This window comes from Formica exsecta, unplaced genomic scaffold (genome assembly GCF_003651465.1).
Source record: "Formica exsecta isolate Colony F162 unplaced genomic scaffold, ASM365146v1 scaffold933, whole genome shotgun sequence".
In the NCBI taxonomy this organism is placed as follows: domain Eukaryota; kingdom Metazoa; phylum Arthropoda; class Insecta; order Hymenoptera; family Formicidae; genus Formica; species Formica exsecta.
The window spans coordinates 425,750-438,372 of record NW_021853700.1 but is presented as its reverse complement, the minus strand read 5'-3'; the positions used below and the strand labels follow the sequence as shown (position 1 = coordinate 438,372).

The following is a 12,623-nucleotide window of genomic DNA, read 5'->3' as shown; positions in this document are numbered from 1 at the left end:
CGTATCTCATGAAGTTTTATACCGACGTTGAAATCCTTCACATTAGTTCCGGATTTAAGGATAAGTTTACGATATGTTATCACATAAGTGTGATTTTAAATTCGTTGTGGCATAGCCCGATGCATCGAGCGTCTATCGTCAATGAGAGTAATAACGGCAAGCACTTTGTCAAGTTTATCAACATATTGATGAACGACACCAGTTTGCTGCTCGAGGACGCTCAGGAATATTATTTGAAATATATACTCGAGGTGGAGGAACTTATGTCCGACACTATCACGTGGAACGCTATTTCGCAGGAGTAACAACAATCGAGAACGAAACAGTTGGTGGAGAACGAGGAAGAAGTCAGATTCTCTCTTAAATTAGCCAAGGAAATAGTTGCCATGTTTCATTATTTAACAGTCGACATTAAGGAACCGTTTCTACGACCGGAATTAGTCGGACAATTGTGTGCCATGTTGAATATCAATTTGCAACAGTTGTGCGGATCTAAGTCTGAAAATTTGACAGTGAAAAAACTGGAAAAATACGGATGGCAACCGAAGAAGTTATTCAGTCAATTGATTGATATATATTTACATCTTGACTGTGATAATTTTGCGGCTGCTTTAGCCAATGATGAAGTGAGTATCTCTTATAATATATCATATACATATATTACACATATATGTGTTTATATATATATATATAAATTCATTTTTGCAGCATTTGTTTTATAACGAGTTATTCACCGACGCTGCGAATGAATTAGAGAGATCCGGCATTAAAACTACGACGGAAATTGAGAGTTTCGTAGCTCTCGCTGAGCGTGCGGCGGTAATCGCAAGAGACAATCGCGCGCGTGGCGACGCTCCTGAGGAATTTCGGGATCCATTGATGGACACTCTTATGGAGGATCCAGTCAAGCTACCGTCTGGTATTGTTATGGACAAAGCAGTTATCATTAGACATTTACTCAACAGTGCCACGGATCCTTTCAATCGGCAGCCGCTTAGCGAAGATATGCTCACGCCAAGTAAGTACATGTACTGTTCATATTTTTTTCTTTTTTGATAAAGTCAAGTTTCTTTTAGTTTAAATATTGGTAACATTTCATAACAATGCATTTTCATATACATAAATATATTAGAAAAATATTTGATGTGTCATAGATAATATAGTTTTTGACTGTCCTTTAAAGTCTATCGTATTGAAATTTTTTAATATCTTATGCCTTATGCCGATTTTAAAATATGTATTTAAATTATTGTAAGTTTTTATCTATGTAGAAATGTATCTCAAATTAATAATTATTTTCGAAATTGCAGTGCCCGACTTGAAAGAAAGAATATCAATATGGAAACAAAAAAAAACAGTGCTAAGGTGACAAGAATTATGCACATAAAAATAAGAATATAGGGAAGGAGAGAAAAAGATAAGCATTATAAATGCTTATATATATAAAATAATGTAACACAATAAACATACAGCAATATTATGTATAATAAAAATTATATTTACTTGTGCCCCTCCGCCTCTCTTTTTTGAGGATGTTTTGGGTGTATAATAGTAGTAAAACTATCAAAATTAGAAAAAAACATTTTTCTTATGTTTATATTGTTTGGAAAATCGAATAAATAGATCTGATAAAAAAAAATTAAATATTTTGCTACAATTTTTAATAAATAACTTTTAAACAAGTAAGATCTAAATCATCAAGAATGTACCATCATGTATTAAAGAAAACACTAGGAAATACATTTACTTTCGAAATTTAAATAATGAATGTAATAATGCAAAAACGAAAATAACGTATCTTGTAAAGCATGCCAGTTTTTCCTGTATAAATTTGTTTACAAATTCGACGAACAGAAATGTGATCAAAAATATCTCTAAAAAGCAGCACAAAAATTTGAAAAGAAGAGAAAATAATTTCTTTTATATTTATAATAAAAATATCTTTCCAAAAATAGCGGAAATATAAAAGAGATAAAATTATTTTAAGTTTTTATATCTTTTAAAATTATTGTATATGTGTGCTTAGATGTGCGCTCGCTTCTCATATATTTAGAAAAATACTAAATACGGTATAATTCACGATATAATTCTAATGAATTTCTAAATTTATAGGATCTATAATAAAAAATCCGCACTTTCCTCGTAATTCAAAAAAAAAAATAAATTTGAATTCTTTTAATTGTCTGTTTGTAGAATAAGTCGACAAAGTTAATAGGGAAGAAACTGAGAAACATCCTGCATTAAATTATCGGTTCTAGAAAATGCAAATTTTCATTCGTGAATATGTTTGCTGTATATTGTATTATACATTTGAGCCTTGCATTATATTTAATGGATATATATTTATTGGACATAATTTGCAAGAAAATATAGATGCAAATAATCTTTGTAAATTATATCATAAATGAATGATTTAATTAAATCAAAGAAAACAGTGCAATATATATATGTACATATACACTTTATATTTTTTACTTTAATGAATCATTTGTTATAACGCGCCAGTAGCTCAACGACAAAGCGCAAAAATGAATGCGAACCATATGACAAACGAAGAAAGGTCCTTCAGAGGCTTAACTGTAATTAATTTAAATTGTAATATGTTATCAGTGCAAGAAAAATTTTTTAATTAAGAGAGAATATTTTATAAAAAAGATCAAATAAAATAACATACGAGCAACGATACGAGATTATCTGTATATTCTATGCCTGCATGTTGATTGTCGATAATGAGGAATTCTGTAGCGTGGTCGATACAATCGTCATTATTTAAAATTTTCGTTCGCCAAACCGGATCGATTGTAGGAAAGAGATGCAGGAATTGACAGGAATTTCGTGCAATTCCGCGGAATAACTGGCGGCTCAAACGGCAAACCTACATACGCATGTGTATTTGTGTTACATTCGAAAAACATCAAATGTGCGATCATGTGTGAAATTAGCGAGTCAGGCAGGACGTGAACACGCGCGCGAGGAAGAATATCAGACGTTTGAACGAGCTGTCACGATTTTAGACATTCGCTATTACGTCCGGGATTACGCGGGGCGGGAGAGGACATGCGTCGTGAGAGATAGAGATATGTAAGGTTATTCGATTCGTTCGCTCACAATTCGTCGCGTTGTTCGACGGACGAAATCGCGAAAAAAAATGTCGCTGCTACGTCGAAATGTTATTTAAAATCGGCGCGAGCTCTGATCAGTCGCGACAAGCGATCGGCAACATGTCCTTCGCGATGCCGTGCGAAAACAACGAAAAGTGAAGATGTCACCGTTTCGCAGGAAGAAATCTGGGAGATCCTTCCCCGTGAAAGTCTGCACCCTGGATGCGGAGCTCGAATTCAATCTGGAGGTTGGTGATGTACAGTGTTTGTCACGTCGTGACCTTGTAGATTTGTTCTTGCGAATTGACGCAATTTTCTGTGCTACAGTGGAGATCGACAGGTAGGGATCTTTTCGACCTGGTGTGCCGCACGATAGGGTTGAGAGAAACGTGGTACTTTGGACTCCAGTACGAAGACTCGAAGGGTTTTATCTCTTGGCTAAAATTAGATAAGAAAGGTGATTATAATCGATTGTTGTTTTTGTTCGACATATCTGGGATGTTAAATGACATTGAACGTGTTTGTTGTAATAACACTGAACTGGTTACAGTACAGGATCAGGGTATTTCCCAGCAACCAACGACACCGTTCATGTTTCTGGCGAAATTTTATCCTGAGGACGTGGCCGAAGAACTTGTGCAAGAAGTGACTCAACATTTGTTCTTCTTACAAGTGAAGCAAGCTATACTATCTATGGACATTTATTGCCCACCGGAGGCTTCCGTGTTACTTGCTTCCTATGCTGTCCAAGCAAAGGTATCTTCTTATAATAATTTGCAAGTAAAAGTGCTCATATGATTTATGAAATTAATTTTAAATACAATAGATAAATATATTTTAAATGAATCATAGACTTGTCTCTCAGATGTTTCGAAATTTTATTTATACAGAATATATAAGATGTAGAGAATTAAGAGCATACTTGTTAAGTTATATACATTTTGGATCAAAATATCAATTGCTTAGGCGAGAGATGGATCAAGTCCAAAACTTGTAGCGTACCCATTAGATAGAATTCTATTTATAAAACAGAGAGATTTTTGTATTTAGAGATTCACTATATCATTAGATATTTCATATGTAAATATTATACTATATCAACTATGTCCTAAAATTTAAACATATTGTTAAAAAAAATTAGTTTTATATAAAGATGAATAATTAAAATAATTTATTGTAAATTGTGTCTGCGGTATAAAAAATTTTGCAATTTTTATTTTAATTATCAGTATGGTGATTACGATGAAGTTTTATATCGCCCTGGAATGCTTGCCAGCGAGGACTTGCTTCCACAGAGAGTTATAGATCAGTACCAAATGACTCCAGAAATGTGGGAGGACAGGATAAAGATTTGGTACGCCGATCATCGTGGCATGTCTCGGGACGAAGCAGAAATGGAATATCTTAAGATTACTCAAGATCTCGATATGTATGGTGTAAATTATTTTCCTATTAGTGTAAGTACCAAGATATCAGTTGATAAAGTCTGCATTGATTATTTTTATCTCAGTTTTTAAATTTACATTATGTACATTATTATTCAGAGAAAAATTTGATCCATTTTTAATATAAATTCTTGCCTTATAGAATAAGAAGGAGACAGATCTTTGGCTTGGAGTAACAGCACTGGGATTGAATATCTATGAGAAGGAAAACAAACTAGCACCGAAGACTACATTTCAATGGTCGGAAATTCGTCACATCAGCTTCGATGACAAGAAGTTTGTAATCAAAACCGTGGAGAAAACGTCACCAAACTTCGTGTTCTTCTCGCAGAAAGTTCGCATGAACAAATTGGTAAAGAAACAGTCAGATGTTGCCAGCTGGGTGAAGAATTTGATAGCTTTAGGGTTGGACGAACATAATAGTGACAAAGCTGCTCACATATTATTTGTTAAGATCCTGGACCTGTGTATTGGCAACCACGATCTGTACATGAGGAGGCGCAAACCGGACTCCAGGGAGGTTCAGCAGATGAAAGCGCAGGCCAAGGAAGAAAAATCCAGGCAAGTAAATGCATACTCTTTTGTAAAAATATTTGTTTTGATGCAAGAAATGTCTTTCGTGTTTGTATCCGAAATGATGTTTGATTAATTTATAATCTCTATTGTCCGAATTTTTTAATTAATATAATGTAATTTGAAATTTAGTAAATGCTCTGATTATATGCTTTATAAAACAATGAAAAAACATATTTTCCATAAGTTGATAATTTGATTGCTAATAGGAAAATCAATTTTTATCTTTTGGATTATAATTATGAACAATATATGTATAAGAAAAGTAGAAAAAGAAATCTAATGTAAGATAATAAACTTTAATATGCTTTTTTTCTTTATTTTTTTTTATAGCGATATGCGGTGACGATTTCTTTAATAATTGCCAAAACTTAACATGCTTTAAGTAACATGTAAATCTTAAATTGCTGCACAAATTAAAATTGTTTAATAAGTGTCTGTGTATTATATAAATATAGATTGAATAATTAGTCTTGTTTCTAGCTTGGATATTGAAGAGTTTATTAAAATACAGCTTTTGTAATCTTTCTTATGCTTAGCCACTATTATATTTCTAACAAAATATGCTCTTCTTTCTTTTGCCAATTTTATAGGAAGCGATATTTAGACATATGTGTTTTCGACATGTTGTTTTTATATATGTATATATTAAGGTTAGTAAATAATTATTTATGCAGTACTCTTACACACATATTTTAACAATCTATAATCTAAAAATTACAGAAAATAGAACTCTTTTACAGAATCTTTAGATGCTTGTATAAATAACATGTATATTATATATATGTATATATAAAGTATAAGTGTAAGATATATATTTTTTAATCACTTATATAATTATTTGTGAACTTCTTTACAAATGATTATGATATTATTAGGAGACAAATTGAGAGAAACAAATTAGCACGAGAAAAACAATTGAGAGAAGCAGCGGAGAGGGAAAAGGCTGCGATGGAGCATCGACTTTTACAATACCAAGAGGAAATACGTCTTGCAAATGAAGCTCTTGTAAGATATGATTGTATATATGTAAGGATATAAAGAATATAACAACTATAAATTAAATAAAGATATAAAATAATCTATACTATACTAAAATGATACTGTCTTTTTTTATAGAGAAGATCTGAAGAGACTGCAGATCTTTTAGCTGAGAAAAGCCGCGTAGCCGAAGAAGAAGCGATGCTTCTAAGTCAGAAAGCATCAGAAGCCGAACAAGAGATTACGCGCATACGGCTGAATAATATGAAGACTGAAGAAGAGAAGGTCCACTTAGAACGAAAGACCAGAGAGGCTGAATTATTAACAGAAAGACTGGTCCAAGAGTCGGAACGCAGAGCTGCTGAGGCGGAAAGATTAAAGGACGAGCTGTTACGTGCAAGAGTCGCCGAGAAAGAAGCTAAAGAAAAACTACTGGAGTTTCTCAGTAGAAATGCCTACATACCCGCTACCATAACTGTAAGTATAGCTTTAATGTTTATTTAAAAACAGAGTGATATATAGAAAGATGTATTCAGTCATTTATATAACGCTTAGTCATATATAATGTTATATAAGTTTGACTTATGCATCGTTCGTTTAACTTGTCGATAGCCTGTGCCAAATCTATTTCCCTCGACGCAAGTGCTTCCATCAGATCTACAAGCAGATCTTCAAACTCTGCAGTTGGACGCAGAACCTCTACCACCTGATTTAACATCTTATGATCTTATTGGCGACGGAGATGTCGATCAACTTTCATTAGAGATTGAAAAGGAACGGAGCGATTATTGGGAGAAAAGTAAGAACTTGCAGGAACAGCTACGGGAGTTACGTTCCGAAATTGAAGTTTTGAAAGTCGGTGAGAAGCAGTGCGAATTAGATCAACTGCACGAGGAGCAAGTCCGACTCGGTGAGAATAAGTACAGCACACTGAAAAAGGTGAAATCCGGATCTACTAAAGCTAGAGTCGCCTTCTTTGAAGAATTGTAGTTTTTGCAAAAAACAGATGTTGATAGACACCCATTGAATGTATGACTAGTAGTCATATAGCTAGTAATTGAATTTTGAAAAATACGATTATATAGACATACGTACATATGTAATACTCAAAAATGTGCTATATCACAGAGTGTTCCATCACAGCTGCATCAAATTATACTGTCACATTTCTCAACGAATTTAAATTTTTTAACAAAAACTTGGAAAAAATCTTTTATTAATATAAAAATTAAATATTGAATTTACATATTACAAATAACAAAACATTCCAGTATAAATATATGAGCGACAAAAATATTGAGAGCAAGTGATAGGAATCTAAGGGTGCTTTCCAGCAACGTACACAGGCGACACTGTGTAACACAGTGTACGACTCAGTGCTTTCCAACTACGACACAAGTCGACACAATCATACACAGCTAAAATGATGTGTTCATGAAAAATACAAACTTTTACAGCGAAAATATCTTCTGCGAGTTTAAATTATTATTACAAATCGTTGATCTTCTTTATGGCTGCTTAAATCATTGATATATGCACATATTGAGCATATAGATCGGAAACAGCGTTCCAGCTACAAGTCGATACTGTATAACACTGTGTCACACAGTGTATCACTGTGTTCCGTAGCTGGAAAGCATCCTAACTCAGCCATTGCTTTTTACCAATAAGCTATTTAGACTTTATGTATTAACTCTTGATTCTTCCAATCATCTACATGTATTCAAAATGACGCTACGCCTTTATTACGATTTGTTAATTTTAAGTGTTACAATAACAAATTTTATTTGAAACTATTTCAGTTTAGTATAACAATGGAATACTCTGTATATATAGAATATGTACATTTTATGCTATGATACAAAATGTTAGATAAATTTGCATGCATATAAATATTCAGTTGACATGCATATATGAATGTACTGCATGTATGCAAACAAATCAAAATAAATTTGTTATTTTCATATTTCACATTAAAAACAAATTCATATATACACATATATTTGTTTCACCGTGTATTATAAATTCCAATAGACATAAATATTTTGATATTATATGCATATATATATGTTGTGCCCACTTATTAACACATTGATTGCCACATCAGTCACAAGTGCCTGACACACAAATTTCCATTTACACTTTGTCGATCATATATGACTGACAAGATAGTCCATCTTTGATGTCTCTTCTCTTATTGATAATCCCTATATTTTATGTTTTTTACATTTAAATTGCTCTATTTATATGAAAAAAGTATCAAGTAACTATATTTAGTTAAATATCAGTTTGGCAGGACTACACATGTTAAGTTTATAACTTTGTTTGACGAGACACACAGTGATGATATAAAGTATCAGAAATGATTATATATTTTTGATGAAAGCATAGGTTGTACTTTTAAATTGTTATAAGTTTATCTATAGGGATTAATTAAGCCAATTAGAGTGCTCGACAAAAACTGTCATAGTTATATGCTTGCATATTTAATTTATAGCAATATAAATATGATTAGATATATTTATCACCTGTTTTAAACAAATATAATTATATTTTATACAGGCTGTACATGGAATATATACAATGTTTCATATATAACATTCTAATTATAAACAAAACATACACACACACATACACTTGTGTGTGTGTGTGTGTGTGCATATAAGAAATTCCTTTGTGGAATTCTTTTTCTTTTTTTTTCTTTCTCTTCATCCAAGTCAAACTTACATGTTATCTGTGATTCATATATACATTGTTATAAACTTAAACATTGGCATACTCTATTTCCGAGATATTTGCAAATATCATGTTGAAGTTAAGATTTAAACAAACGTACACTTTAACTGCTCGAGTTAATCGTGTTGTGCCTTAAAGTTATCGTGTTATGTGTCCATGTATACAAATCAATAATTTGAGTGTTGTACTACTATTGCATACATTGGATGCAATAAAAAACAATATGGACCAGTATTGTATATGACATAAGAAAATATTTGCATCTGTAAATATTGTAGTTTCGAACTATCCTGCTCAGTTATTAATCAGTTTTGAAATTTACATCGAGCATATTTTCTTTATTTTTAATTTAAAATTAGATTAGGAAAAAAATAGTAATATTAATTGGCACTTTTTATAACGCTCAGTATTTTAGATATGATTATTAATAAGTACTGATGCTTGAGTCTTATACGATATGATTACATATTTTTATCATCGCGCGATAATCGTATATATAATGACATTACATCAATTATTGATACCAGTGTATCTATCAAATAGTAAATATTCCCATTATATTTTTGGATATATTTATATTATTATTTAAATAAATTTTAAGTTGAAATTTATACAGATATAAAGAGGAATTGACATTTCATTGCACATAGAAACAAAATTGTTCGAAGCTACTAGAAGCTATAATGTATTTTTAAGAAAAAAATGTGCCTTATTATGTGTTATTTTAGGTAGTATTTCAATTTTTTAGATAGTGTGATTTGTACATAGTATACAATAGTCACTATAGCATGTTGACTATATTAGGAGCCCGATATTAAAAGGATGACGCACATTAACACATCTAAATTATGTATAAATCTTTTGGAATGTTATTCATTACTCTTCGACTCATTGTATGTTTTATTGGGTGCTTTCCATTTAGTGACTCAAGTCGACACGGAGTATCATTTTATCTTTGTTGTTCACTGGTATTGAAAGAAGATAGAATGATACTCTGTATCGCACTGTGTTGTTAATGGAAAGCATCCATTGTGTCATCATTTTGTTGTGTAACTCTGCAATAATGATATAATTTTCTGAAGATCTATATTACTTTATCTATAGTTAAGCTTGTAAAGATTATAAGTATATATATTAGTAACTGATTATATAAAAGTACCTTGCCATTTAATATGCTGCAAAGTGTCATAAAAGAATAAAATGTTATTTTGAGAAAAAAGTTAACTTTTTCTTCTACTAATACGTGTATAAAAGTATGATAATTCAATATCGCATGCACGAATAATTTTCCAAAACGATATGTTATATTAGTTATATAATTATGGCCAATCAGCGTTTATTTTTCGACTTTCTTTATCTCTCTATACATTATATATATATAATACATTATATTATAAATAGTATAAATTACGTATTTTTACATATATATATATATATATATTGTGAATTGTCCGCTTTGTGCTTTGGCCTTTACTCTGGAGGTAAGACGGAGGCGAGACGGCAACGTCACAATATATATAATTTTATTCTATATACAGACGTATTAAATCATCTTCTTTGGCAGGATAATGTGTTACCGGGCATCTCTTGTTTTTCCGTATTTCCGATAAAATACATTGATAGCAAAAGATGTAACTATAAAATTAAGTTAACTTAATTAATTATATTTTGTTTAAAAATAAGATAATAAAGATACATCAGTAAGTATTATCCACACACACTTACCCAGATACCATAAGCACTGTATGTATACGATGAGGTTTGCGACAAAGTGGACATATTCCTTTATATCGCTGTGCAACATTTGGCACCTATTGGAATAATATTATATTATTCACGGTAACTGAAATTATTTATTTGATTTTATATGGTGCAATTAATTATAAGCTGATTTATTTAACTAATTTTTACTTTTGGAGGTGGTGGAGCTGGAAGACTCATGATGTCCATATTGTAATTTTCCTGGCTCCACCATGAGAGAAATTGTAAGAAGAAAGCCCCCAATTCAAGAGATCCAGTGACAAATCTTTGAAATATGTTCCATCCATCGCCAATGGTGAATGAATTGTATTTTATCTTCCTCAATAATTCTGTGATAGTAAGAGCATTGTGTGGATCGGCGTATGTCAGTGTAACGGACAGCAATCTTAGCAAAGGTGATGGGTACACTGATTTTTTCGATATGTAAAGTATGTAATTATACAATACGAGCGATTCGTACGTTATAAAAAGAATTGAGTGTCCTTTAACAATGTATTTACGAAAAAATTTTCGCCCCTTCTGAATCAATATATTTAATATTATTAACAAGTTATTGCACAATACATATTTAAAAAGATAACGATTTTAAAATATACTTTGTATATTTTAAACTTGCCTCTCTTGATGCTCGACCATCTACTTCTTCGAGTTGATATCTCGAACTGAGTTGTGCAAGTTTATTTTTTAGATATGGAAATATTACAATTAATATCAATGACAGTATTTGTTGCTTATATGATAAGTTTCTTTTGAGTTTAGAATCGACGACTGCAACACGCTTTAAACCATAAAATGTTTCAGAAAATGATGCGGCTGAAAACAATGGATGAAAAAAAATTTTTGTTTTTACAGAAGAGTATATAAATTACAGTAAAATATTATTATTAACAATAATTAAATATGTTATTACAAAAATACTTACAATATTTCTTTAGGTAATATCGTTGAAGGAATGCATTAAAAATTAAATAACCCTCGTCTGCCCATTGAAGAATATGTTCATATCTTTCAGGATTGAAAGAAACAAGAAACTAAAATAAAAATTTAGTAAAAAGTTTATATATATTTTAAATTTAACATAAATAAAATTCACATGTACGATTTTAAGAAGAAATATAAAACATTATGGCTAATTACTATCCAATAAAAAACTACATGTGGAATATATTCGCAAATTCATTATATATTTACTGTATCATATTCCTGAATATTTTTTTCAAGAAATATATATTTGCTATGTATGAGAAATAGATATAATTCTCTGACAAACAATAATTGAAAGGAGCAATTGCATTGTTCAAGAAACATTTCAAAACAACATAATGTACCGAAAGGATCTTTTTAAAAGCTGGTTCGAGGGTAGACGCGAGCGATTCTTGCGCAATAATTTCAAAGATAGAAGGCCTGATGTACGCAGTTCCAGTCAAATGAGCACCCTTCTCTGCCATATCTCTCGTTTACATGGACATATACGTTAAGATCTACCCTTAGATTTAACCTGTTTGTCAAAGTATTAACTTCGCGCCGACCTGAAATGTATTATCTGTTGATGATTTCACCGTTTCTTTCGGAATAAATTATCTTGAACTTAATGCAACATTTCTATTTCATATGTTCGTCATGCTTTCGTAACGGCTACAAAGTTCATAACATCCGTCCTCTTCGCGGCAATTAGAATAAATAGATGAATTTGGACAAAAATCCGTCATTTCGGAATAAATTATCTTGAACTTAATGCAACATTTCTATTTCATATGTTCGTCATGCTTTCGTAACGGCTACAAAGTTCATAACATCCGTCCTCTTCGCGGTAATTAGAATAAATAGATGAATTTGGACAAAAATCCGTCAACGTGTTCTTTTCGCACATGTTAAGCCCGTTCTACATTGATCGCATGTCGCCAGTCGCAAGCAAATCGACCAATCACAGTCGAATATTCGACGGAATAATACTATAATTTGGGAATTGTTTGGGGAAGTTTAGAAAAATTATTTTAACATTTAGGAAACAATATTTTCTTTGTAA

At 31.5% G+C, this 12,623-nt stretch overlaps 3 protein-coding genes across 9 annotated transcripts; 2 read left to right on the top strand and 1 right to left on the bottom strand.

The window, feature by feature from the left end:
- The first annotated feature begins 6 nt into the window (after window positions 1–6).
- Window positions 7–1,418, top strand: LOC115245290 (ubiquitin conjugation factor E4 B-like). Its single transcript, XM_029823538.1, has 3 exons — window positions 7–626; window positions 709–1,018; window positions 1,311–1,418. The coding sequence occupies exons 1-3, from the start codon at window positions 387–389 to the stop codon at window positions 1,367–1,369; spliced, it is 609 nt and encodes a 202-aa protein (XP_029679398.1). The 5' UTR covers window positions 7–386; the 3' UTR covers window positions 1,370–1,418.
- Window positions 1,419–2,783: 1,365 nt separating this feature from the next.
- LOC115245253 (merlin) lies at window positions 2,784–7,529 on the top strand. 6 transcript variants are annotated; one of them, XM_029823481.1, is made up of 9 exons: window positions 2,786–3,349; window positions 3,429–3,558; window positions 3,652–3,857; window positions 4,331–4,558; window positions 4,689–4,898; window positions 5,001–5,107; window positions 5,998–6,127; window positions 6,239–6,577; window positions 6,713–7,529. In XM_029823481.1, the coding sequence occupies exons 1-9, from the start codon at window positions 3,263–3,265 to the stop codon at window positions 7,088–7,090; spliced, it is 1,815 nt and encodes a 604-aa protein (XP_029679341.1). In that variant the 5' UTR covers window positions 2,786–3,262; the 3' UTR covers window positions 7,091–7,529. The 6 variants fall into 6 exon arrangements, with proteins under 6 accessions (XP_029679339.1, XP_029679337.1, XP_029679338.1 ...); XM_029823480.1 differs by having other exon boundaries at window positions 5,998–6,148; XM_029823479.1 differs by having other exon boundaries at window positions 2,784–3,349; window positions 4,689–5,107.
- Window positions 7,530–7,535: 6 nt separating this feature from the next.
- On the bottom strand, window positions 7,536–12,297 carry LOC115245254 (peroxisome assembly protein 12). 2 transcript variants are annotated; one of them, XM_029823483.1, is made up of 6 exons: window positions 11,926–12,297; window positions 11,520–11,628; window positions 11,214–11,410; window positions 10,748–11,116; window positions 10,562–10,647; window positions 7,536–10,471 (listed from the first exon to the last, which is right to left on the bottom strand). In XM_029823483.1, exons 1-6 carry the CDS (start codon window positions 12,043–12,045, stop codon window positions 10,360–10,362), a joined length of 993 nt encoding a protein of 330 aa, XP_029679343.1. In that variant the 5' UTR covers window positions 12,046–12,297; the 3' UTR covers window positions 7,536–10,359. The 2 variants fall into 2 exon arrangements, with proteins under 2 accessions (XP_029679343.1, XP_029679344.1); XM_029823484.1 differs by having other exon boundaries at window positions 10,748–11,113.
- Window positions 12,298–12,623: the final 326 nt, after the last annotated feature.

Coding starts and splice junctions, on each gene's coding strand:
- LOC115245253 (XM_029823477.1), top strand. CDS start 3,263: ATGTCACCGTTTCGCAGGAAGAAATCTGGGAGATCCTTCCCCGTGAAA. Junction 3,858..4,330: donor CCTATGCTGTCCAAGCAAAG/GTATCTTCTTAT, acceptor TTTAATTATCAG/TATGGTGATTACGATGAAGT. Junction 6,578..6,712: donor ACATACCCGCTACCATAACT/GTAAGTATAGCT, acceptor ACTTGTCGATAG/CCTGTGCCAAATCTATTTCC.
- LOC115245290 (XM_029823538.1), top strand. CDS start 387: ATGTTTCATTATTTAACAGTCGACATTAAGGAACCGTTTCTACGACCG. Junction 627..708: donor CTGCTTTAGCCAATGATGAA/GTGAGTATCTCT, acceptor TCATTTTTGCAG/CATTTGTTTTATAACGAGTT. Junction 1,019..1,310: donor CGAAGATATGCTCACGCCAA/GTAAGTACATGT, acceptor TCGAAATTGCAG/TGCCCGACTTGAAAGAAAGA.
- LOC115245254 (XM_029823483.1), bottom strand. CDS start 12,045: ATGGCAGAGAAGGGTGCTCATTTGACTGGAACTGCGTACATCAGGCCT. Junction 11,629..11,925: donor CTTTTAAAAAGATCCTTTCG/GTACATTATGTT, acceptor TTTTTATTTTAG/TTTCTTGTTTCTTTCAATCC. Junction 10,472..10,561: donor ACAGTGCTTATGGTATCTGG/GTAAGTGTGTGT, acceptor TTAATTTTATAG/TTACATCTTTTGCTATCAAT.